Source organism: Egretta garzetta, unplaced genomic scaffold (assembly GCF_000687185.1).
Source record: "Egretta garzetta isolate BGI_Z169 unplaced genomic scaffold, ASM68718v1 scaffold215, whole genome shotgun sequence".
NCBI classification, from domain to species: domain Eukaryota; kingdom Metazoa; phylum Chordata; class Aves; order Pelecaniformes; family Ardeidae; genus Egretta; species Egretta garzetta.
In genome coordinates this window covers 3,037,811-3,063,131 of record NW_009259719.1, presented here as the reverse complement: position 1 = coordinate 3,063,131, position 25,321 = coordinate 3,037,811, and the positions used below count along the sequence as shown (strand labels likewise).

The 25,321-nt window shown below is 34.8% G+C and overlaps 1 protein-coding gene across 15 annotated transcripts in view; it reads right to left on the bottom strand.

Moving 5' to 3' along the window:
• Nucleotides 1-25,321, bottom strand: part of DNAH12 (dynein axonemal heavy chain 12) — a 75,293-nt gene that overhangs the window by 14,908 nt on the left and 35,064 nt on the right. For 9 of the 15 annotated variants that reach the window (XR_004842070.1, XM_035894777.1, XM_035894774.1 and 6 more), the window contains 23 exons: nt 23,982-24,170; nt 23,152-23,300; nt 22,301-22,439; nt 22,047-22,213; nt 20,730-20,985; nt 18,042-18,341; nt 16,669-16,847; nt 14,872-15,064; nt 14,622-14,783; nt 12,489-12,683; nt 11,533-11,666; nt 11,042-11,204; nt 10,508-10,588; nt 8,846-8,977; nt 8,306-8,395; nt 6,588-6,728; nt 6,218-6,459; nt 5,730-5,877; nt 4,733-4,878; nt 3,498-3,712; nt 2,452-2,644; nt 1,398-1,590; nt 213-385 (listed from right to left, as the gene is read on the bottom strand). Coding sequence is in view for 13 of the 15 variants with exons in the window: in XM_035894777.1 (XP_035750670.1) it covers nt 213-385; nt 1,398-1,590; nt 2,452-2,644; nt 3,498-3,712; nt 4,733-4,878; nt 5,730-5,877; nt 6,218-6,459; nt 6,588-6,728; nt 8,306-8,395; nt 8,846-8,977; nt 10,508-10,588; nt 11,042-11,204; nt 11,533-11,666; nt 12,489-12,683; nt 14,622-14,783; nt 14,872-15,064; nt 16,669-16,847; nt 18,042-18,341; nt 20,730-20,985; nt 22,047-22,213; nt 22,301-22,439; nt 23,152-23,300; nt 23,982-24,170 (3,980 nt within the window). In the remaining 2 variants the exon portion in view is untranslated. Of the gene's footprint in view, nt 1-212; nt 386-1,397; nt 1,591-2,451; nt 2,645-3,497; nt 3,713-4,732; nt 4,879-5,729; nt 5,878-6,217; nt 6,460-6,587; nt 6,729-8,305; nt 8,396-8,845; nt 8,978-9,779; nt 9,957-10,507; nt 10,589-11,041; nt 11,205-11,532; nt 11,667-12,488; nt 12,684-14,621; nt 14,784-14,871; nt 15,065-16,668; nt 16,848-18,041; nt 18,342-20,729; nt 20,986-22,046; nt 22,214-22,300; nt 22,440-23,151; nt 23,301-23,981; nt 24,171-25,321 lie in introns of those variants that run through there. The other 6 variants (XM_035894787.1, XR_004842071.1, XM_035894776.1 and 3 more) reach the window with 6 other exon arrangements.

The window sequence follows — 25,321 nt, the reverse complement described above, 5'->3', positions numbered from 1 at the left end:
TCTTAAACATATTTAATTAAAGCACATGCTTACAATTCATGATTTGCTCAAACAGTAACTAAAAAGAGCATTTACTTCATTAACAGATCATATTTTGTTTCAAAAGCCTGCATTTAAGGAGGGATAAGAGGTAAATGGTTTCAAAATGGAGAGAACTGTTCATAAGAAGAGAATGAAAACACCTTATTTTACATTGGAAAGACTGTATTTACCTATCATGAATAGAGTTGATGAAGAGGTTGACAAACCAACTAAGGGAGTACTGGTACATGGGATCAATGTTTGCCAAGTCTGCGATACTAAAGAAGAGCACTGATGAATGCTTTGCAACAGATCGATAGCCTTCTCGAGATTCAGCTATTTTAAATTCTGTTTTCTCTGCAATCTATGTATCAATAGTAGTGGATAAAGAAAAGCTTTCAATATTCTTTGTACAAAAATATTACTACTTAATAACATTATAAAAATAGTTCTCTACAGCAGTTTGTAACAGCAGAGTAAGACAACTTTTATATTCCTGAAGGCACAATCACAGCAGGTAATGACTACACTAGGTAAAATGAGTTCTTGCCCCTAACATGATCTATTTACCTCATCTATTTAACCTGATCTATTCACCTCTACTACAGGATGCAATAGTCAAAACAAAAGAGGCATAGCAGGTTTACTGCATCTTTCAGCATCGAAAGTATCAACCTATCTCTACAATAATATGACTAATTTCAGACTGGTTATGTATTTAAGCTCTACCTATCCTACTGTAAATCAGCTTTACACAAAACAATACTTTGAATATAAAAAGGTTTTTCAAAATTTGACCAGCAGACAAATTCTGAGATTACACTTGATAGTCATTAACAAATAGCAGTAAGGCCAACATCAGCTTAGAGAAAACACTAATATTTGATTTCTGTTAAGTCTATAGTAATTAAAAAAATGTAAAAAAAAAAGTCTTTATTCTCTCCTCAATGTTATTTAGCTCTCATTGACTTCAGCTGGTATTTTATGCATTAAGTGTAACAAAAGAATCTGTGCTTACATACCTATATTATTAATGTAATAATTAATACCCAGATTATTGATGTCTCCCTGAATAATTTTGTTGTTTTAAAAAAGTAGTCCCTTTCTTTATCTGAACATGTTACCTTAATTTCAGAATTTACTACTTTTCACTCAGTCATTATAGACAGATACACATTCTTTAAAACATTTTAAAGACTGAATAAATAATCAGTGAAGATGCTAGATTGAATCCAATTTTATTTTTTTTCACATTTCACAAGCACAGAATTTCCTCCTTACGCTCTGCATCTAATTCAGAGTCCTTCTGCTAGCTGCAAATTTTAACATTTAATTTCTATGTATTGTTAAGAAAAGCACACATACACATTCTTTACCTGCTGTTTTTTTGTGATCTCATTAGCTGTTATTTTAGCAGAATCCAAGACCTTGATAGCAGTCTCATCTTCCAGAATATTCCCTTCAGATGAATGTAAAGTTTCTAAAATTTTCTTCTCAATTTCTTTTAGATGCTTTTTATTGGCTGCAGACTGAAGGATGAGAGCATTTCTTTCCTCTTCTAATTCTGGTCTAATGAAGAAAAACATACAACAAAACCAGTGGATGCTCATCTTCCACTGACTCTAAAGGAAGCCCATGAAGATGACTCCCTCTTCCTGCAATAAATATTTGTGAATATTGTCTTCTGTTTGAATAGGTTGTTACTGTTCAGCATATATTTATAATTCTGAGTATAGATTTCTTTGCATAACTTCAATTCAGCATTTGGAAACAATGGTCTAAACTTTAACGTCTTAGCATTTTGCAAATGTCAGCGCATCCTAGTTTTACTTTATTATATCCCTGCCATCTGGAAAAACCACGAAGTGGTATGAGGAATAAGTTTACTGCTGGAAACACTTTTTTAGCAAATAGAGTTTAGCCCAATTGCATCGACATTTCCATACAACCCAGATACTACTTCTCTGTATCTCTGTGAGGGTTCAGATAAGAGTCATAATCAGTTTTGGAGGTACTGTGCATTTACTTCATACAAAAGTAAAACGAAATCCATGTAATTCTGCGTCCTTGTCTGGCAGCTCAGTCACATTGCAAAAATCACAATAATTCATTTAAACTTCAAATAATATTTATAATTTTTTCTAACATTCAAGGAATATTTCAGGAGAAAATTGCCATGAAAACACATTGATTTCACATCTGCTATTTTAATTAGCTTGTGGGCACTTACACCACAGTAAACATGACAACCTGTTTCCCTAAAACTTTTTAGGTACGAAAACTAGAAAAACAGGTTTTTTTAAAGCTGTTACTGAGCAACATTTACACCATGTAACATTCATATTTCTTTACAATAAATCAATCTCTCATTTCCTTAGAATTATGCCATAAAAAAAAATTAATGTTTATTTGCCATAAAGGGACACTCACCTCTCTTTTGCTACAACAATACCTAACAATTGGTCTTCAAGTCCTTCCGGTGTTATCATAAAATTGAGTAAAGAAACTTTCGTAGCAAGTTCAGGCATATAATGTGGATTTCTCAGTTTTGTGGTAATAAAAAACTTGAAGTCATTGGAATACTCAATAATGGTCTCACCAAGCCTGATACACTCCACGCCTCCTAAAGTTAAGATAAGAAATGTTAAGAAAACTTATCTACTTCAGTTACTGACAGGAAAAAAAATTACTTTCGTGATTAAATAAAAGCAAGTTTCTTGTCAATGACAAATTTCCTGAAAAGTATAAGTAAATAAATAAACAAATAAATCTGATACTCTGAAAAACTCTCACAATCCTGGAGATGATAACAGAGCGCCACGGAATTATTCTCAAATATGGTATTCTTACAGACTACTCTTTCCTTCAATTACCTGTCTGAAATAGGAACCACAAAAAAAAAAAAAGTATTTGAGCTTTTCTCTTTAACTTTTTTTTTTTTAAGTATGAATGTGAAAATCAGTAAAGATAAACTTCCAAGAAGGAAGAAAAACATATTTGTGTTTATCTGCATTTTTCTGTCTTTTCCCAGGAGAAAAAGAAAGAAAAGTCGAAAACCAAATTCATAGCTGATTAGCCAGTTTCAGAGAAACACAAGAAAATTGTTCCTTAAGCAAAATGCCTTGACAGCTTTTCTTGATTTATGCAAAATTTAGTACATATTAGTATTAGATTAAAACATATGAAAATGAATAAGCAAATCATAATTCCATTGACAATCTTTCCTTTGCAGAGTGAAGTGTCTTTTATTCCGTCTCCTATAGTGACGCTGTGAAGGTTTTCACATAAAACCACTATCATGTGATATATGAATGATACTTCTTAAAAAACAAAACTTCAGGCTGTTGTGAAATGACCTTCCTCTTACCACAGGCAGCAGTAAACCAGAGCACTAAAAAAACATCAGACAGCACCATAGACTATAAAATGAACAGTAATGGAATCTATTTCAGGGTTCAAAATTAATTTTGCTGTACCTTGTTTAAAAGTCTGTTTAAGCAGCAGAGGTTCAAGTGATGGGTCTAGTTCCTCTCCAACATTTTCTAGCAGAAGTGGAGTTCCAAACTGAATGCAGTTCTCCACGGTTCTCATATAATCTGTGTCACTGACCTTGATAACATTCAGGCGGTTTTCCTTCTCAAAATTCTTGATCCATTTATTTGCTTGACCTTGAGGATCAATCATTAATGGCCTAGAATAAACAAGACAGTTTTCTCAGTTGCTTGCAGGAGTTTTTGAAAATTTTGAACTCTTTTAAGATGTTTCTGTGTCAGGCTGTCAAGGAAAAAGTGATACAATTTTGATTCTGTTATTTTAAGAGATCAGTGAAAAATGGATGTATAGGGGTTTTATCATAATTTGAAAAGTAATACCAAAAATAGTTTTAAGAGTTGCAAATAACGTTCATAACATTTTTCATTAAATACACCAGACTGCAGAATTCTAAAACCTTGTTCTGCCTTGCCCTGGTATTCTCGGTATTTAGAATTTATTTATTTTTACAAATTGAGTTCTTTCTCATCTTTTCACTTAAGAAAATTAAAATCAACAATTAGTTGCAATTTACATCTGAGATGTTGGTATATCAGCTAGTGTAAGATTGGAAATGTAAACAGGACAGGGAAAGGTGACAATATTTTCAGTTTTAACAGATTTGACTCCCTTTGCACTTGCTGATTTCATCTGTATGTATGTATTTTAATAAGTCAGGCATTAATGGTATCAAACACTTCCTCTAACTGCACACTCAGAGAACGGAGCAACATTCTAAAAACGGAATTACAGACTGTAAACTGAATGTAATCTCAATCTATCATGAAGATTCTTAAGAGAATACAGATCACAAGAACACCACTAGGAAGTTTTATAATCTTGTATTTCTACTGAGTGTAGATTATTTGCAGACATCTATCACAAGCTTTCATGTAACGTAACAGATATCATCCTTGAATTAAAATTTTAGTTGGAGTAAAAGAAAAAGTTGTTAAAGGTAGTAAACCAACCCTTTATATAGATGTGAGTTTCACACAAATAAATATCTATAAAACACGCAAATGTCTAAAGTGTTACACGTCTTAAATTTAAGATTCCACGTCTGTTTTCAATTATATTGTCTCTACAGCAACCACATTGCCTCTATCTATTTAGTTTGCTTTTTTTTAAAAAGTGAAAACTTGTTTGGATTTGAAAATTGAACCTTTTTGACACCTACCAACGTCTGGAATTGTCAACAATGACCCCATTGTCTACAGAAAATATGTCAGTTGGCAAGCCAGCAATATTCCAGGCTCTTATTTTTATTGGGTCGCCAAGAGTCTTACTCAAAGAAAAATTCTCAGAACACGGGATATTTTTCTCCTGGAAAAAAGAAAAGAAAACCCCATTTATCTTTATTTCATATTTCTTTATATCTTTTACTAAATGCCACTTCAATCCAAAGTGACAATGTCCATTTCCTTTTAAGAGTTTGAAATAGGTCAAGTATAAGTAACAATCCTGGGAAAAATAAAATTATAGTTACAGTTGCTAACTATATTTCCTCAGTGAATATTTACTCTCTCTCCAAATTTTGCAGTTTTTTTTGTCCAGTTTTTTGTACATTCTAAATGCAGGAGGTTTTGTTACATAAAGTTATGACAAAGCATTACCTTAAAAAATACACACACACACAGTTGGAAATGATATAACAACTATATCTTTGATTAACTCAATACAGTAATCCAATGCTGATTTGTTACTGTTTAATGTCACGGTCACAATCAGTAACTTCAAATCACTTGATTTATGAATAAGTATGTTGGAACTGTCCATTTGCAAACAGCATAAACAACCATTTAATTAACACATAAATATGTGACAGTGTAAGTTATTATAGAAAGTTTTTTACATTATATGTAGCTGCATTTTAAAGTTAATTCTTTCATTTAAAGGAAAAATAGAGAAAAATCTGAAATTTTATTTAAGTAATAATCAAGCCTTATAAAGTCAATGGTGTGCTCTTGTTTCTGATATGCTAATTTAAGTCTAGAGTAAATTCACTGATTTAATTAATTACAAATTTACAGAATATTGGATCAGCAGTATTTATCCCATTGATCTTAATGAGTTTTACTAGGCTAATATTAAATAAACAACACAGGATTTTTGAAGCCTTTTGCAGTAGTCTGAAAAAAGCAGACACTTATTTAAATCTTAGATAACCTTCTAACCTTGCACAGTTTGCTCCAATCTCTGGTACATTCTTGTCGAAATCCAGCAGTAAAAGCTCCCAGATATGCTATCACACCAGCTGATATCAGAACATCTCCTGTCAAATTATCATATGTGTCTTGAAGATCATTTGCAGCATTATTCCATCTATGACAAGCAGAAAATACAGAAAAAAATGGTGCTGAAACCTCTACATTAATGATATTGACAATAAAAATCAACCTTTTTTGTTGTTGTTTATCTTGACTTCAGGTGGAGAAAACGGACACTGTGTTTATGTACTTTATTCTTATTTTGAAGACTTCCTCTACAATTCTCCCAATGTTGCTGCCCATATTTTTACATTACAATTAGGAATCTTTCAAGGGCCCAGACTGTTACACTCTTGAGCAGTACAGCCCTCAGACAGAGATACAGCTCAGAGAACTGAATGCAAATTCTATTTCTACAGTGACTGTTATATCTGACATTTGAACTTTAACCTGACCTTGACTTTTCTCCACCAAGGCCTCCAATCAACTTCTCTGCTCGTTCTAGTTTTTTAGCACACAGATCAACCTGGAATTCTAAACGAGCCTTTTCTTCAGTTTTCTCAGTGAAGGTTCGTTCCAAAGCAGCCAAACGATTTTCAACTGCTGCAAGTTCTTCTCTCTTCTGATTCAAGAGTGTCAATGTCTCTGCTAAGGACTGCTGAGCCTCTCTCAAACGATCTTTCTTGGGTGCAACCACCTATTCAATTACAACCAATACACAAATGCTTAAAGCACATTTTTGTAACTTTATTATTTAATGCAATGTTTAGGGTGAATACACGAAGCAAAAGAAAAGATTTCATAGCACTAAGATCAAAAACGCACCTTTGCAACCCTGTCATACACCTCCATTGCCATAATCCATTTACATAAGCCCTCTGCTGCAGAAGAAGCTTTAGCCACCTTTTGTGGATCAAACTCAGGATTAGTCAAGTATTCAGCCCGAATCTTCTGCATGACAGCTGCCTGGATGACAAAAGCATTATAACTCAAAGTCTTGTGGCTGACATTTTAAAATTACACTGATTGACTGCCATTTCTCTACACAATGAAACAGGAAAGAACTCCTCAGAATTAATTGTGGTAGAGAACACTGCTCATTTGTTTCTTTTGATTTTCCTATCACACTTTGTGCCACTTTCCTGTTTTCATCCTAATCCTATCCTTATCCTTTATAATCATACATTTGGTATGGCTTCCATGTGGCAGCTACCTAAGCGCTAAGAACATTACAGTCACATAGAAGCCTTACTTTATGCTGTCCCTTGTGCAAAACATGCTAATTTCATTATTTGCTACCTGTTCTCAAGACACAGCTGTTGGGGATCATTATAAAAAAAAAAAGTATTTGTACTAATGTAAGACACAATCTAAATGAATTACATTGCTTGTGCCTACTTTTGGTGACCCGTTTTATAAAGGGCAAACCATATTCAATTTCCACTGAGTTGGGCAAGCAGCAAGAATCATACTCCCAGATAGTAAGATCTTTGGGGGAGATAGTAATATTTTAAGTAAAGTTTATAGCTAGTACCTTTCTGCATTTATTGTATATATATATAGTATATAATTATTCCACATTTATTGTATATTATCCATTTTGTCAGCATTCATTCAATCAAAATAATACAATTAGAAACAGCTATTAAGAAGAGCATCAACATGGGCAGTTATTTAAAAATAGAAAAAAGTTTATAATGCCAGAGTAATTGATTTAGAAAAACTAGTAAAAAAAAGGAATAGAAAGGCTCTACAGGGATCAAATGTTCCTGGTTCCACAAAAAAACCCAGCCAAAACCCAAACCAGAATATATTAAATGAGGTTAAAAGGACCCAGGTTCAGAATAAACAGAAGGAGATAGCTCTTCACATGACTTAAATTAGACTTCTGGAAAGCTTTGTAAAAGATATTGTATATACAGAAAATTTACATGGGCGTAAGGGGACTAGAGAAATTACAGAACAGAGATCCACTGAAAGCTACTAAACACACAGAAACTACATCTAGCTTTGCAAGTACTTCATTTAAAGTGCCGGAGGCTAGAAGAATATTTGGAAAAATTATCATATATACTGTTCTTACTCCTTCCAAGGCACCTGCTTATGGCCATTTTTGGACACAGGATAATGGACAGGACAGACTATTTACTCTGATACATTTTTTTAATGTGTTATTTTTACCTTTTGATGAGATATTACCTATAAATTTCAAAGTTAGAAACATTTGTGCACAGAAGGACATTTCATTCAAATAGAAGACAGGCTGTATAGAAGCCTCAGAAATTCCCAAAGGGAATTCTAAAATCTTCTGAAATGTCACTTAGAATGCTCATCCTGAGGAATTTTGACTCACCTGCCATGACCATACTCACTCTACAGAAAGACCCTATCATATTGTAAAGAGCCTTGGTCATAAAAGAAGTGGACTAATTTGGGACAAAGGGGGCCTCTGATATAGTATTTTCTATTTTGTTTTTTTTTTCCCCCATGCAAGAAAGTGTCTACATGGTAGAAATCACTGAAAAATTAGACAGAATTCTTACTGGAATATTGTCCTTGTCATACTCTTTCAAATCCTTTAAGAAATTCATGTCACCAAGCAGTTTCTTGCTTGGGGCCCAGTAATCCAAAATCTACAAAACAAAGAGGGAAATATTTTTTCAAGCTTTAACACAAACACACAAACAAAAAATATGACAAATCCCTTTTTTAACTAAAACTCATGCATATTTAATACTGATGACCTTGTATCTTCTTGAGACGTCAATAAAGGAGAAAGTCTATCAGATCAAACATTTTCCCCAAACCATACCTAAAGCCAAAAACTGAACAGCGTCTCAAGCAAGAGTTATGTATTATATATTATCTATATACGAGTCAAGCAAATTAAATGTGTTCTCTTTGCACATTGCAAAACTTATAAAGTTTGGAATTCTGGAAGTTTTCAGTAAAATAATGGATGGAGGCTGTAAGTACTTGACAACTTTAGTGAACCTTGGGTGATCTTTTTTATTGAACAAGTGCTCTGCATTGAGAAGAACATGAATTACACTTTTATTTGAAACTATTGTCTGTCATCTTACCTTGCCTCGAGTCCCCAAAGGATCTGCAACTTTTTCTGGTTTTATGTCTTTCATGACACAGACAGCAGCCATGACAAGTTTGACACCAGATGGAGGATTTTTCATTGATTTGACAATGGATATATCAGAAGGCTAAAATAATAAACACATTTAAAAAAATAGTGACAAATGTTATATGACTTTCTCACTACTAAGATAAATGAACAAACAGAAAAAAGGGGAATTATAATACCATTACCAATAAACATAATTACAGAGGACTTCTAGAAGGGATCATACAGTGTTAGCAAGACAATTAACAATATCCATCAATGTATCCTATGCAAAGCAAATAAAAATGAAATAAATGCTAGTAACTGTAAACTAATGATTAATTAAAATTATGTTTTAAAAAGTCCAGGTCAGAATATTTTTTTGTACCCTTACAGAAGTGTCATGTAAGACATCTCGTATACTTCATAACTCCTACTAAGCTGTCTTCTACTATACTAAAATCCTGCAGGACTTTCTCAACAATACTGTTTTCAGTGTGTGTAAATCGTGACAAGGATAAAACTTTTAAACCAAAAATCCAGATAATTCTTAGCCATAAACAAATACCACGTTACACACTGGCAGTCAACATTAATTTAGCTGAAAGAGGAAATTCAGCTGATACCACTGTTGTTAACTTCAGGTTTTGGTTACTTTTCCCACAAGTAGGGTTTCTTGCAAAGAAACAATTTTTCAAACACACCCCCTTGTTTTCCTATTCATGTACTCAGAATAGAAAATACACTGAACAGTGACTGTACAGGTCCTCTCCCTTGCCAAAACTGAGGAAATTTAACACTTTCCAAATTCTTTTCCTCTTAGTGAATTCTTTTCTAAATAAATGGAAGAGTTTCATTATGTTAAATAAATCTTTCAAATCCTGAAGTTTAGATCAGCTTGCCTTCAAAGTGTCAAGAGCATCAAGTGCAGCCTCCAGGGCTGGGATCGCCTCTGCCAGGTCACTCTCACATTCATTTTTCAGTGTCTGAGCTTCTTCAGCTTTTTCTGTAGCAATTTCTTCATCTGCTTTTACAGTTTTTCTTTTTTGTTCTACTTCTGCAGATTCTATTTCTATAGTCTAAAGAAAAACATGTAGGTGAGCTTCCTGTTTAGCAGTGAATGATCAAATAAACTGAAGTTACCTATTTGTGGTTTTTACAATGTTTGTGAATGACCTTGGGAAATCCAGTCTAATCACTATTAGCATGGAAGTTCCTCTAGCATCCTTCAGCACAGAGCTTAGGCAAGGACAGTATATCCAGAATCTGTATCCTACATAAAGAACACTATTTTCTTCCAGTTCTAAGGACGTAAGTGTAGATAGTGGCAAGTTTCACAATACTGCAAACCCCAGTAAAGAAGAAGCGAGTACGAAAACCTGAACGCAACTCTTATCTTCTGGAAATTACATATCAGCAACCCTATACAGGCATATTCTTTAGAACCTGTCTACAATCAGCTGAGATATTGAATTAGAAGTACATTGTACGATTAAGATTCCTCATGCAAAGCTAATTACTACAAAGGCAAAAATATGGATCACAAATATAGACGTGTGTCCTACCCGAGCCGAAACCAGGACAACGTGCTTACATTAAAAACCACAAAGTTGTACTTGTATAACTCTACCTTCATCATATTTGCATTATCCAATTTAGCCTCTTCCAGTTTGGGCTGCAGTTGAACTAGTTCTTGTTTCATCTCACCAACCTATACGTATGCAAAAGAATCAGGTAGGATTCAGAAGTGCCAAGTACAATTTCCAACAATTTCTATAAGACCTAGATTTTACCTAATGACCCATTTATTGATAGAAGGAAATAACATTCAGTTTCAAATCAAAACACTTCAGAGATTTATTTTTATCTCATACGTACACTCTCTAATTTTAAGAGCTACATTCACTTATAGTAATTGTTAACCATTTAGGAAAGGGAAGCTCTGTCCATACACGGCTTAGCAATACATGTTTAGAGGTCTTTGGCCTCTAGTACAACCGCTATGACTGTAGGAAAGAAAAGGAAAAATAAATTTCTTATAGTTTTGCTGTTGAAGACCAAGCTAAACAAAATCTGAAGTAATGCTTTTGACTGACTTCTCCAGAGAAAGACCTGCTTTTGCCAAACATCTTGTATTTTCATTTCCATTTTTGTCCTAACTCACTTGTGATTCAGCAAAAGCTAGTTTATCTAGTCCATTCACATATTTCTTCTTGGCTTTCATTACAGTGTCTCGTTTCTGAGTAAGAAGTTTCCTAAATGCAGCAATAAGCTCAAGATAAGAAATAGGAGTAACATAATTATGTCGTCCCAGACTTTGCAAGAACCTATAAAAAAAAAAAGAGTACATTTAAGTTGTTTTCTTTTTTTACTTTAACTATTGTTAGCAAAGTTACGTAACTGTTTGACAAATAATAGATGTAAACAATTTCAACAATTTTGTGTAATATTTTTATGCAGGCAGATATTATACATTAACTTTTAAGACAGAAATGAGTAGTAATGAAACTCAATCACCTACTAAGTTGTTTCTTACTTCTAAAAATTCAACTTTTGAGTTCTCTGTTGCTCAGTTTACTACTTTCAACAGCATAATCTTTTCCCTCTTAACATTTCTATAAATGAATTAGTTGTTTTCAAAAGATACAGACTGACCTTACAGAGAGTGACAAAACTGAAGTATGAAAGTATTTACAGATGGGCACAACTTCCTGACGCTCACTGTCTGTGAGCTGAAGTGTTTCTAAGAACTTATTAGCCACACGTTCAAGGGCATCTTCAGGCCATGGCTGAGGTAGAAGTGAGGAGAGAAGCATTTGTAAAATTCATCTGTTAGCAATCCTCATACTTTAAAAACAATTTTTACCATTCAAAACACCAGAATGAGACACACTAGTCCCAACTATATCTCAAAAACACTGAACTGATATAAGGGTTACATCAGGCGGCAAGGTCTACCCATACAATCTTTTCTGGCAACTCCTGGTTGATCTTCTAGTTAAGAGCTACATATTGCCATTCTCTCCAAACATCTCTGTATCTATGTCATACTTTGGCAGAAAAATTAATTGACGTCAGCACCAGGCCAAGCTATAGAGCTAACTACACTTTATTGAGAGTAACACCGCTTACATTAAGGATTGTTAACTACAGTAATTTTCCAAGTTTTATTTTGCTATAAAAGATTTACTCGTAAACAACAGGACTTGTATCTTCTAAGTCATTCCCACAATGCATGACCTGCTTAACAGGCAGCAGCAATGATGATCATTTTACAATCACATTGAAATAGTTCCTCTAGTCCTTTAAAACATACACATTACGCGATAAAATGACAAATTACCATCACCAAACTGAGACTATTCACTACTTCAGAAATATAAAATTTGTAGCAACAGAATTTAAGTTTGTTTAGTTGTAGAAATACTGAGAATGCACACCAAAGAGCTCCCAAAATATTATAAAAATTGCCTATGCTGTTTTAAAATTTTAAAGAACATGGAGTACTTCTGTACAGAAGACAAGAGAAAAATCTAATGGGACATGACAATACAGATTGTTAGAAAATGGAAGTAGTTTGCTGAGGAAACAATATAAACATTATCACATACCTGGAACCAATCAATAGTACAGCAGTTGATGAGTGAGGGAAACTGTCTCAGACGATTGCGGAAAGCATTTCCAATTGGGCTGAATGCTATCACAATATGGAGATTTTCTTTGCAGCAGTTCACAAAAAATGCAAACAAGGCCAAGGGACTGAGCTCTTCATGTTTTTTGCCAGCCTGAACTATTGCACGTACACCCTTAGGAATAATAGATATCGTAAAAAAGTTACATAATTTCTCATTAAGTGCTTTTGAAGTCCTACAGAAATCCTGTTAATGATACCATCACCATGAAATATATTTTTTATTGATAAATGAAACAGGTAGAATAAACTAGAAAAACAGAACAAGCATTAAATACTATTTGAGAATAGGATTACAATATTTATCTGTGACCCTAACAACTAATTCTAGAAATTATAATCTCTGCTGCTTTGAGCAACTGAGAATACATCAGAACAAAAGCTAAAACTCCACCCCAAGATGAGTTCCAGATGGCTAAGACACGTTAAGATGAGACAGGGTTGACACATTCTGAAAAAATCAATTCATAATTAGCTCCCTCAAGAAGTAAATAACCAAAGCCTTCTAATGAAAAATAAAATAAAATTACAATCAGTCTTCAGTCACTCAAAGATTTAGGAGATACAAACAGATGAGAGCAATTACTACTCTCATTACATAAAAGCCACTGTTACAAAAGCAAATGTTTTTCTCATCATCTATGCTTTAAGTGCCATATAAGCCCCCTAAACAACGTTTGAAGACATTAACTTACTAAGAACTTTTTTAACTTAATATTATACTAAAATATGCTGTATTTACCTAATTGGAGAGGAAGATCTAAGTTTCAAACACCAAAACATATTCCATTCGTTCATTTACCAAAACCAATAATCTCTCAAAACAAGAAGAAACCTCTAGATTTGAAACTAAACATAGTATTATCCTCAATTAATTAACACTTCATGAAACACTGACTACAAACCCCTAAAACTCAAATTATTCTTCCACAAAAGCATGTATACTTTACATAATCCCACAATCAAAATAAATGACAAAAATTAGTTTAGTTGGCAACAGAGTAAAAGTGGAAATATTTTCATGGAGCAGATTTAAAGGAGTAAAAAACATCTTTGCTCCATTTGCCTTATTATGGATAGCTACCAAGTTCTAGCATATACCAATTGAATATGTTTGTGCAATAAAATTGTAAAAGAGCCACATTCTCTTAATAGTTATTATATACCTGGCAAGAATGAAACAGTAATAGAGAAAGATGATTAGAATTATAACCTAACTTCTTTGCAAAATACTTGGCATGCAGGTATCAACATGCTCCATAACGTAAGTGCAAGAAAAAACAATACAGAAACATTTATCAAGCGACACAGCTATTTCAGTAAAGAACATTTTTTTATGTACTAAGGAACACTTTGAATGTCAACTAGAAGCACACCTGGGTAATTTATTACTAAACATACCACAGAGATAAGAAGACAGCACAGCATACAGTTCCAAATATTGTTAGCTAACATTAAGTTTCCAACTTGATGTATGGAAAAATTGATGCCCCTCCCTCCCAACTGGTGACTGCCACTTTGAAAATCCAAGCCTGATTTTACTTAGAAATTTTTAAAAATTGCCTGAGTACACTGCATCTTTACTGCTGAGCCTGAGTTCATGGAGCATCCTTCCCCAACTTTTGTCTGAGTAGAAATTTCAAGATTATGAAATTCTAACAATGCCCTAGTGCCCCAGGCAGCAAGAGTCTATTGACAAAGGCACACTGTGTTTTCTCAAAAAAAAGCCTTTGTCCTTAACTGATCAATGAAAACATTATGATGTATATTCTTCTTCTGCACAATACACTGCAAAAAATAACTATGGCCACAGGGTATTTGTGAACAATCAAAGTTCCCTATACACACAACTTAATTTGTTTATAAGCAAAATGCCAGGTCAAAATTAAAGCTAGTATTAGGCATAAGCCACTCTATAAGTTTACTAATTCATTTATCTAAGGTCTTAAAAAAGTCATATAATTAAGTGCATATATCCAAAAGCTACACTTCACAGTGAACTGACAAAATAGCTTAAAAGGGAGGGGACATCAAAGAGAATTTCTGAAGATACCTCTATAATTTCTTGTTTTTCATCTGCTGCAAAAAGATTGGGTACCTCCCCAGTGTTGAGGACACTGTCAACATCTTCCAAAAAGCTTTCTTCTTTAATTTGTGCATCTGTGATTATAAATACAGTTTTCAAGCCTTTTACACCTGAATTCTTCAGAAGGCTCTAAAAATACAGGACAGTTAAAATATTGTACAATTCAAAACATGCTTCCTCAAAACTAAGTCAAAACGCAGAGGTTATTAATACTCACTTTCAGATCTTCTCTCCACTCATTTGTACCATAGGTCTTAGAAATCTCTGGTTGAAAAACACACATTTTTGCCATGAATGCTGCTAGACGAGTCAAAGACTGACGTCCACTTCCTCCCATTCCAACCAATAAAGCATTACCCCCTGGCTGCTTCAGGATACGGCTTATACGAGACAAATGCTCCAACACATACCTGTATTTGAAATGCGTTGATTACCAGAATGGCAGAAAAACATACATTTGTGCACCTATAAATCTGAAGTATAGAAGTAGCATCTCCAAAACAAATTTCTGAAGGCAGGGTGGGGTGGTGGGGAAGAGGAAGAAAAGGATTTGGTATGCACCACGAAATAAAATAAAATTCACAACTCTTCTGTTATACAAATATCAGTATTTAGCTGAATTACAAATGACTACAAATTACTGAAACGAATGGGCAGTGGTGAGAACAGGAGCACTAAGGTAAGGTGTCAAAGAAAAAATACAAAAAATTCTCTTCTAAATCATAACAGTATTATCAGTTTTAACTTTCTTGAAGTATAACAGTTTAAATACTTTTTAAAAGAACAACTGGGGAAAAAGGGTTATATCAACAAACTTCTTTCCCTCTGCCTCTGACAGTTTTATAACTTACATGTGAAATCGATATTGGAACAACATCTTCAGAAAGCAGCATCTGCACACTACTGAGAGTCCTATCTATTGTGAAAACGCAAGCATAGTTTATCTTGGAATACGCAGCAAGCTATACAGGAGATGGCCTTTTTAAGTGCAGGACATGGAGCAGTTAAAGTAAGCTGAGCAGCAGCTGAAAGCGGTCTCAAAAAAAGGTTAAAGCATTTCAAAGAAGATAAATTCTTGGTTATTTTAATTGGTTAGAAAAATAAAGGAGCTAAATCCAGATGTCATCCACAAGACTGGACTCTAAGGCTACAGCCAGACATGCTCTCCTGACTGCTTTTCAGTGAGGTAACTGGGATATTGCTTCTACACTCAGGAAGTGGCCTCTGATCAGATGCTGCCAGGTCTTTAAACTCCCAGCATAGTTGTATATACAGGTATTTACAAATCCAGCTTGTCAAAATAACCTAGACTGAAATAAACTGCTATTAGAAGTGTTTAAACTAACCCTAATCACCTTCACAAACCATCTGTGTGTCAAGTTACACTGGCAAATATGAAGAAGCAGAAATCTCCAGCAATAGGAAGAAGGAAGGTGTTGTGACCTCCTAATCTGTCTCAGTTGTAGCTCTGCCTGATCACAAGTTAAGGGAACAGCAGCAGACTGCAGAATCTAAAATTTCACAGGATTAGCTGCAGCACGAGGCTGGGTACATACCCCAAAGTGGGGCATGGCTGTGCTGCACAATAACAGAACAGACAGATAGCTATGATTGTGCTGTATCTCACTCTGCACCTCACAACCTTAGAAGCCTTGTCCTTGGTGAAATGAAAGTCCAGTGGCTGCAGGCAAAACTGATGCTCATCTTCACTGGTAACAGAGGCCTAGCAGAAGTAGAGCACCCACCTGATTTGGCGCACAATGTTTCTTTAACAACCAAAGAACATATTTCAAAGCCTCTTAGAAGAAAACCTTCTCATTATTTACTTTTGGATAGAAAAAGCAGGGGTGTAAGAGAAAAATCAGTTCACTTCCATCCAAAAAGGTGTAACACCACAAACATTTTTGTGGATGCATAAGAGGGAGAAGACATACAAAAAACACAGCCCACAAAGCTGCATATACTGAATTATCAACTACTGCTTTAACCTCTTAATAACACAGATTGTATGCACCTGAAAACTACAAGGTTCATTCTTGTTTTGTGGGTTTGATTATATTCATCCAGACACTGTTCCACAACATCACTGAACTGCTGAATACTTGGAATTTCAACATAAAGTCTTTCATCTCCTTCAAGTTCTGGAATCAGGTAGTCACCAAAAAACAAGCTTCTCATGTTTTCTTCTGTTACCTATGTTAAATATTCAACAAATTATGAAGTCAAGTTTAATATTTAATGAACACATTCCTCATTGGAATTTTAAAAAACAAAGGAGAATTTAGACAAACACTCAAGACATGAGAACAAGCACTCTGAAATACTTTGACTCACACACAGCACCCACCTCAAAATTCTCTATTTCCTGTATTAAAAAATACACTTATTCTTAATTTGTTCTTGGAATACAATTGGCTCAAAAAGCCATTATAATCATGACCTTCAGATTGCACCAAATTTATACAGATGTATGTTTAGCAATTTTCAATATATTATGAAATGTATAACTAAGACCACAAAGTTATTTCTTCTATGCATCATGACATGACAGGAGAAGAAAAAAGAAAAAAAAAAGAGGAAGAGAAGGTATACAGTATAACATGATTATACAACATTTTAAATACTAAAATTTCATCACAATTACAGAATGCTGTTTATCACACAGTAACTCAGTCACAGGCTAAAATTAAAAAGGCAGTGTTTCTTTATCCTGTAAATCAGGCCTCTGGAAGGCCATTTAAGAGTATTCATACTTGTTTTTCTCCTTGCAAGCACAGTACCATATGCAGATCCCAGCCACTTTTGTGGCAGTGATTTATAAATTACTCCGGTTGTTTCTATTATCTTATGTCCCATTGCACAAAGATTCAGTATGTGCTGCTTCATCTTTGAGAAAAGATGTGATAAAAGTTTTTTTGAAAAGTTGCTCTGCTGACCTACTGATTAATTGGATGCTTTCTTTCTATCTGCAGACATCTAGGAGATTAATACAACACTACACTGGATAAACTTGATTTCATAAGATATAAATACCCAGGGTTTTTTGGGTAAATTTGAAAAAATGTTGCACTATTTTTTTTATTGAGTAAGAAACGAGTTTTTGTTTCACTATCAGATACACAGAATTTAAAATTCTTTTATGGAAGAGTAGTAAGTTAACCCACAATTTAAATAATTTTTTTTTTAAAAGCATGTTTACGTACAATGGTTAAACCTTTCCAAACATTTTTACTCATTTTTTTCTCCCCCAAAGAAGCCATTTTGCCAAATTCAAGTCAAATTTTCAAGCACATTTGATTCAAAATTTCACCTGTGATTGAGAAACTTTCTAGTCCTACATTTATAATGAAAGCAATTGTTTTGCAACAGGTTAAATGTGATACTCACAGGTGTGTTTCCTTGCTTCAGGTGTGCAAAAACTGAATCAAATGCTTCTTTGAAATGTTCTTTCACAGTATCTTTCATTAAATTGAACAACCAGGCTCTATCATTGTCTTCCACTAGACGGTCATAGAAGACACGAAATACCTCATGTACAAACAGCCGAATCATTACATGTTTGCTTTCAACTGATTTTCTCTTAATGAGCAAGCAGCCATGGATAACACGGGAAAAGTCACGCAGGTTGAATGTATAATGAGATTTGGCTGGTGTGGGTAAAAGATTTTTGATGGCTTTCTTATACACCTTAAGATAATAACAACAAAAAAGAACAAAATTCAACAGAACAGTAACACAGACCATATTAAATCTTGTCTTCTAAAATTGTATTTCTCCAAGAAAAACATTTCACACTTAATAAATTCTAATATTGTCTAAAGATCTGAAAGTCCTCTGAATATATCAGAAGTACCTCATGAAGTTCTGGAAGGTACATGTACTACTCGTCTAATTGCGAATGGGAGAAGTAATTGTAGCAAGTGTAAAGATATCTGTTGTAGGACCAGGAATACCACCCAGCTCTCTTGTCTTCCTTTAATTATATGATATCCTCCTTCAGGTGAAGGACTGAAAGATATCTAATGGTAACTTCCTAGATTTTCAGTTGTTTAAATTGACTTGTTTGCATATCTACAAATTACTCAAAAATAAAAAGACAGTCAATAAAAATACAGAAGGAAAAGGCAGATGAAGAAAAGTCTCTTTTGGCTACGTTTTGCTCTAATCTGGAATGCATCAGCTGTTGTTAGCTCACACTGTTATGCCAGAAATAGTGTCATTTCTCACTACACTGAACATAAATAACATGCTGAAGTGAATGTTGACAGAGGAAACTTAATCCATGTCTGTATACTCATAGGTGAAGACAATCACCAAAACAGGCTTGGCTATATCCATGGTATTGAGTACAGATTTCACCTGTTGTCCCATGTCCATAGCCAGTTCCAAAGCCCAGTTCTTCTATTATACTTTAATCCCAGGAGTTGGAGGGTATTGCTAACCAGGATGAAAATTCATTTTAGAACAGATTCTCTAGCAGGTAAACATGTAAGAGTCTAACAGTATAACAAAATTTTGTTTGTCTGTTTTGGAAGGATTAATTGAACCTACAAAAAGATTTCTAGCAGTGGTAGTCAGTCGGCCTTGTGATTCATCCATTGAATGTATTCTCTAACAATAGTTCTGAAATGCCAGCTTTGCAAGTCCTTGGAATGAGATGGATTCAGTCTTGAGTATGTCCTTGGGTATAAGCAGAACAAGTGGAAAAGCCTGAGAAAGGCCTCGCTTCTTCAGTAGAAGGAAGCCCCATTCCCTGTGAAACTTCAGCCATTTGCTTTTGCCTTTGAAACTGATCAGATTTTCTGTCAGAATTTTTCAGTGGTTAAATATTAGCTACTTAATACATTTCCACAATGAATACTTATAGTATGCAATAGATTGGTTGACTCTGCGCATCCTTTCTGCTATGTAATAACCAAGCACCCTTATGTCAGCAGGGACACCGCCTACTAGATCAGGTTGCTCAGAGCCCCATCCAACCTGGCCTTGAATGTTTCCGTCCCCCAGCAGGACGAGGGCCTGCGAGCGCGAAGCCTCCCGGAGTTGGAGGAAGAATGCTTCGTCAGTCAGCTCCTCTTGATCTGGCGGCCTGTAGTAGGCACCAGCCACCAGGTTCCCTTTGTTGCCTCTCTCTCTGATTCTTACCCATAAGCTTTCGACCTGCTCGTGGCTATTCTTCAGGGACAGCTCTTCACACTGTAATGATTTCTTGATGTAAAGGGCAACGCCCCCGCCCCTCCTTCCTCGCCTGTCCCTTCTGAACAGCCTGTAGCCATCAATAGCTACATTCCAGTCATGGGATTCATCCCACCAGGTTTCTGTAATGGCAACCAGGTCGTAGCTTTCTAGCAGCATGATTGCTTCCAACTCCTCTTGTTTGTTTCCCATGCTGCGTGCGTTTGTATAGAGGCATCTCATCTGAGCTGTCGGCCTCATCACCTTCATAGCAGTACACTCCTTGTTTCCTTTGAGGTGTTTCATGGTAGGCAATAGATTGGTTCACACTGCTCATGATTTCTGCTATGTAATAAGCCAGCAAAGCTATATTTTGATATTATGTCTGTAACAATACTTTGCAAAAATGTCACGAACTGCCATTCCATTTTTTATGTGTATGGTACATTGCAAATCTGATACTCATGAAAATTTGTAACATGAAACTTCACAAAAGAGAGGAAGAGGAGAAAAGTGGAGAGGACAATTTCTTCATTCTCAGTATCTCTGAGAAGGAATTTTGGAACAGTTGCAATTGATATTTTCATTTTGCCTTTGCATGTGACAGCTTCCCATGCCTGTCTGACCCCAAAGAGATTCCAGTCTCATCTACTTGACATTATATGGACAGGCACCATGGAGCCCATACTAACACAAATTCAAAGACTATTTTCATAGAATAAGATGGTTACTGCAACAATAAAACTAGGGTAATTTTGTCAAAGCAAATGAGGTTGTATATTAAAAATAATAAGGAGCAAATATCTAAAATCTCTACTTCACCAATTAAATTATTATAGAGCCAGTGGAACTTTACTGAACAAATTAAAGGAAACTTCGACTAAGGTATTTGCCTCTTACCTCTAAAGTGGCAGTGACAATTTGATTTCCAATTGTGAAGAACTCAGAAGAAAATTCACTAGTCCGTAAGTAGAAAGCTACTACAGTAGAGAAGATGCGTATCATTGTTTCATCGCTAAAAGAATTAATAGTGCAAATGTTGAAGTGTCGCAAAAATCGAGGAGTTACAGGATTCCTCCCACCACCTGGAGGCCCCATAGCAGCAAGTAACTGTACATCAACAAGTGTAATTTTAGATGTGTCCTTCAAATCATACCTTCAAAATAAATGGCAATATGACATTTAGATAATTACAGATACAACACATTTGTTACAGCTCAGATACATCTATATTACAGATTACTCTGCATGCATAACATCTACTTATAGTATATAATATATAATACTATATTTTTAATACGTATTTGTATATATTTTTTATTTAAAAAACCCCACCAAAACACAAAAACCCAAGAACAACTAATCTTACAACTATGCCCCAGTTAATTTCAACACATCATGCTGGCCTGAAAGATTGTTTAAACTGGGTTACATAAGGCCTGACACAAAATTTTGAGATGCGTATTTAAAACTGTAATGTGGCAAGATATATAACCTCTATTCAAGAGCAACAGATATTTGAGCCTGGAATCATAAAAATAACAGTATTTGAGAAGTGCCTGGAATCAGAGAACTATGCAGGCTAGAAGGGATCTCAGGAGACCACCCTTCCCAATCTTTCAATATAAGCAGAGCGAAAAAACCTCAAAAGAGGGGAAGACCTTTAGCTTATTTTTCTTCATGCCTATGACCAGATTTGATTTCATTGTTATTTTAAAAAATTATTTTGAAATGTTGTTTAAAAAAAAAAAAAAGTGATCTTGGATGACATTCAAAACCAATCCAATGATTAAAATCAAAAGTTTTACATAATCGCATATATATGTGTATATACACATCCCTGCCAATTCACTCTAAAGAGGAAGAGAAAGGAAAGGAACAAAGAACTGCATTGGAAAAATAACAATTAAAGATGCAGACATAAAAAAATCCAGGCGTAAAAGATTTTATTTATATATACAAATACTGCTGAAGTTCAGCAATGAAACCTTCTAAAAAACCCACGACGAATCTAATAATCAATTTCCTAAATTGAAAAGTCACTTAGAGCAATACAGAAGTTGCTTCAACTATAAATAGCTTTGGTTTATATAAAAATGTTATCTTAACATTTCCAAAGCACTTTTTTAAAGTTTTGGAAGTAAAATTCAAGTGAATAAATAATTGTAACAGGAAATGCATCAACAAAAAAGTTTCAATTGTATTTCAAATAATTACCAAAATCCATGGTCAAAGAACTGTCTTAAAAGTTCTATGGGAGGCTGTGCACCATACTTCTCCAAAGCAGGCATATTCATATCATCTACAAAAATAATGCACTTTTTTCCCATTGGAGGGCCAAAGACTCCTTTGCGCCTTTTGTCCAGCCTGGCCATAATGATGTTCTACAATGCAGACAGGGATATTCAAAACATAGATTAAATAGTCATATATATTATCTCTTTGAAACATAAATTATCTATTCTACTAACCTGGGTCTGATTTGCACTGGTCCGAGCTGAAAAATTAATGAAGAAGGGAAAGTAGCGCTCCTTTTCCAAGTTGTTCATTAACTTGTCCTTGACATACACAGATTTCCCAGTACCTGTTGGTCCCACTAAAAGCAGTGGTCTTCACAAAGAAAGTAGTAAAGCATGTAGGCTGCAGAAATCTAACAAACTCTAAACTCATTGCAATTAGAAGTCAAAAGTTTTACTAACTTGCCCTGCTTGTTCTACCTCTAAAAACATTACATGCCTTAAGAAGAAACTAAAAAGTTTTAACATATTCATATAATCCTCTCATAATTTTAGTTTGCTCCCACCAACAAGACAAAGAGGACACAGAGAAAGAGACATTACTCATTCCCTCATTCTACTGGCTTTGGAGTACATATGAACATACATGGGATTTAAATTTCTCCTGATAGGTCTTGCAGTAGTTTAAACTTCATAAAACTTACAGCCTTGAAATTTAACCTGAGGCTGTTTTATATTTCATTCTCTTAAACAATCTGACCATAGCTAATATAGCTGATTTAGATATGACTAATCAAAGACAAAAAAAATTCATTACCAAAGAAGAAAGACGGTAAAAAAACCTCTTTAGGCTGTTGTCACAGCATCCTCAGAATGAGCATACTAAAACTGGATTACAATAAGGCTTCATAAAAAAACCAAAACCAGACTTTACAAATTGTATTGTTTATAGTAAACGTCTACTTTTAACAGGCCAAATAAACTTTGAGGGCTTGATAAAAACAATTAAGTCAATGGAAAGAATAAGAGATATTTCTACCTATGACCAGTATTTCAGAAGTTTGCACCAAAGTGAAGTAACTTACTTTCCATGGGCAATGAATAGTTCTATCAAATAGGTATATCGGACTGTATCGATAGTTGGGACTATATCTTGAATCTTCACATTTTTATCACTGTAATTCATATTTTTAATAAACCCATTCCAGTGCACCCAACATCCTCTGCCTTTCAACTAGAAGAAGAAATACAGATATTAAAATAGAATGGTGTTACTTCTATACATATGGAAGGTTTTCTCTACTACATGTTTAAAAAATGAAAATAATAAATTTTAATAAATTAATGAATATTAAATGTTTCAGAAGTTCACATACTTAGTTTGTTTTATGTCACTAATAAAGTGTTAAAGTACATACCTAATCTTAGACTCCTTTCTTAAAGACTTTGTTCAGCCAAAACAAACAAAAACATACAAAAACCCAACAGAAGAACATATGCAGAAATTTAAAAGTGTAATTATAATCCAATATTTCTAATAGATACTGTAAACTGTAATATAAGCAAACAGCCTACAGGCTCAATATCCTGCTTTCCTTCTAGACAGTCCACATCTTCCCTTCTATATGAAACCAGATTTGAGTCCATCAGCTTAGCTTTAGCTACAGAATAGCTATAATGTTGCCACATTATAAATATAACTGATGCGTACATCACGGTATTTTCTAAAAAATTTGGTCAGCACATTAGTATTCAAAAAAGAAAAACGAAAAATGCAGTGTGGGATTTAATCCAACACCAATACTCTACAACATCCAACAAGCTTTGCAAAGTTAAAATATCCAGCTATCTATATTTTCCTTCCAATCAGACTGTGAGAGTTTACTTCAGTCAAGGCAGAAGCAATCAATCGTACCTCATACATGTAGTCATAGACCAAGCCTTTCTCTTCAAAGGGACACTCCCACTTTCCCACATTCGTTGGTATAGGATTTATTCCAGATTTCCCAGCCAAAGTTTCCCTCAAGAAATTATCAAAAATTATCCTGCTGTCACCATCACAAGTTCCGCCAATGGACCAGATTGTGGCAAAAGCAAAACAACCCTGCAGAGGCAAAAAGATGAGCACCTGTCTAAAAAGTTGACATATTATATAAACCTTGTACAATCTAATTAACAAACATAATTCTGAAAAATACTGTTAATCAGACAGGTGTTATAAGTTCCCCTTCAATAGCCCTGGTTTAAAGAGATTTAGAAATCTGATTAAAGACAGAAAAAAACCCACAACCATATTGAAGGAGAGAGAAAGAGATACGACAAAAAATAAAGACCACTGACTAAAGCATTATGTCACATGAGAAAACCTGAGATGAGTTCAATCATGTGGTCTCGGGATTTTCTAGTCACAAACCAGGATCTAGGAAATTTCTAATTCAATTTTAAAGAAATACTTTTACATTCTGTTTTCTTCAGTTTTTCATAGGAGGAGTCATATAAGGTCAGACTGAGCATCCAACTAATATAACTCTCAGAAAACATTCTTCCCAAGAAAATTTTGCTCTAACAAGCCCATCAGTATTACATGAACACTTACTTCCTTTTAAGGGAAACAAGACACTTTGCTTTAGCTAATTACTTGGTTAGTTAAAAAGCACATTTAACAAAACCACAATTTATCACAGTTAACTGGGAAAATAGTACAATCATATTTGTTACTTCCAAGACTTGTGTCTCATCTGGACATCTCCAAAGTTTGGGGGACAGGGAGGAGAGATGTATTCCAATTGTTTCATAGAATCATAGAATCATTTAGGTTGGAAAAGACCTTTGAGATCATTGAGTCCGATCTTTAACCAAACCCTGACATCCCACCACTAAACCATGTCCCTAAGCACCTCATCTAGCCTTCTTTTAAATACCTCCAGGGAAGAGGGACCCTACCACCTCCCTGGGCAGCCCATTCCAGAGCCTGACAACCCTTTCGGTGAAGAAGTTTTTCTTAACGTCTAGCCTAAACCTGCCCTGGCGCAGCTTCAAACCATTCCCCCTCGTCCTATCATCTGTTACCAGGGAGAAGAGGCCGACCCCCACCTCACTACAGCCTCCTTTCAGGCAGTTGTAGAGGGCGATCAGGTCTCCCCTCAGCCTCCTCTTCTCCAGACTAAATAACCCCAGTTCCCTCAGCCACTCCTTGTATGACTTGTGCTCTAGACCCCTCACCAGCTTGGTTGCTCTCCTCTGGACATGCTCCAG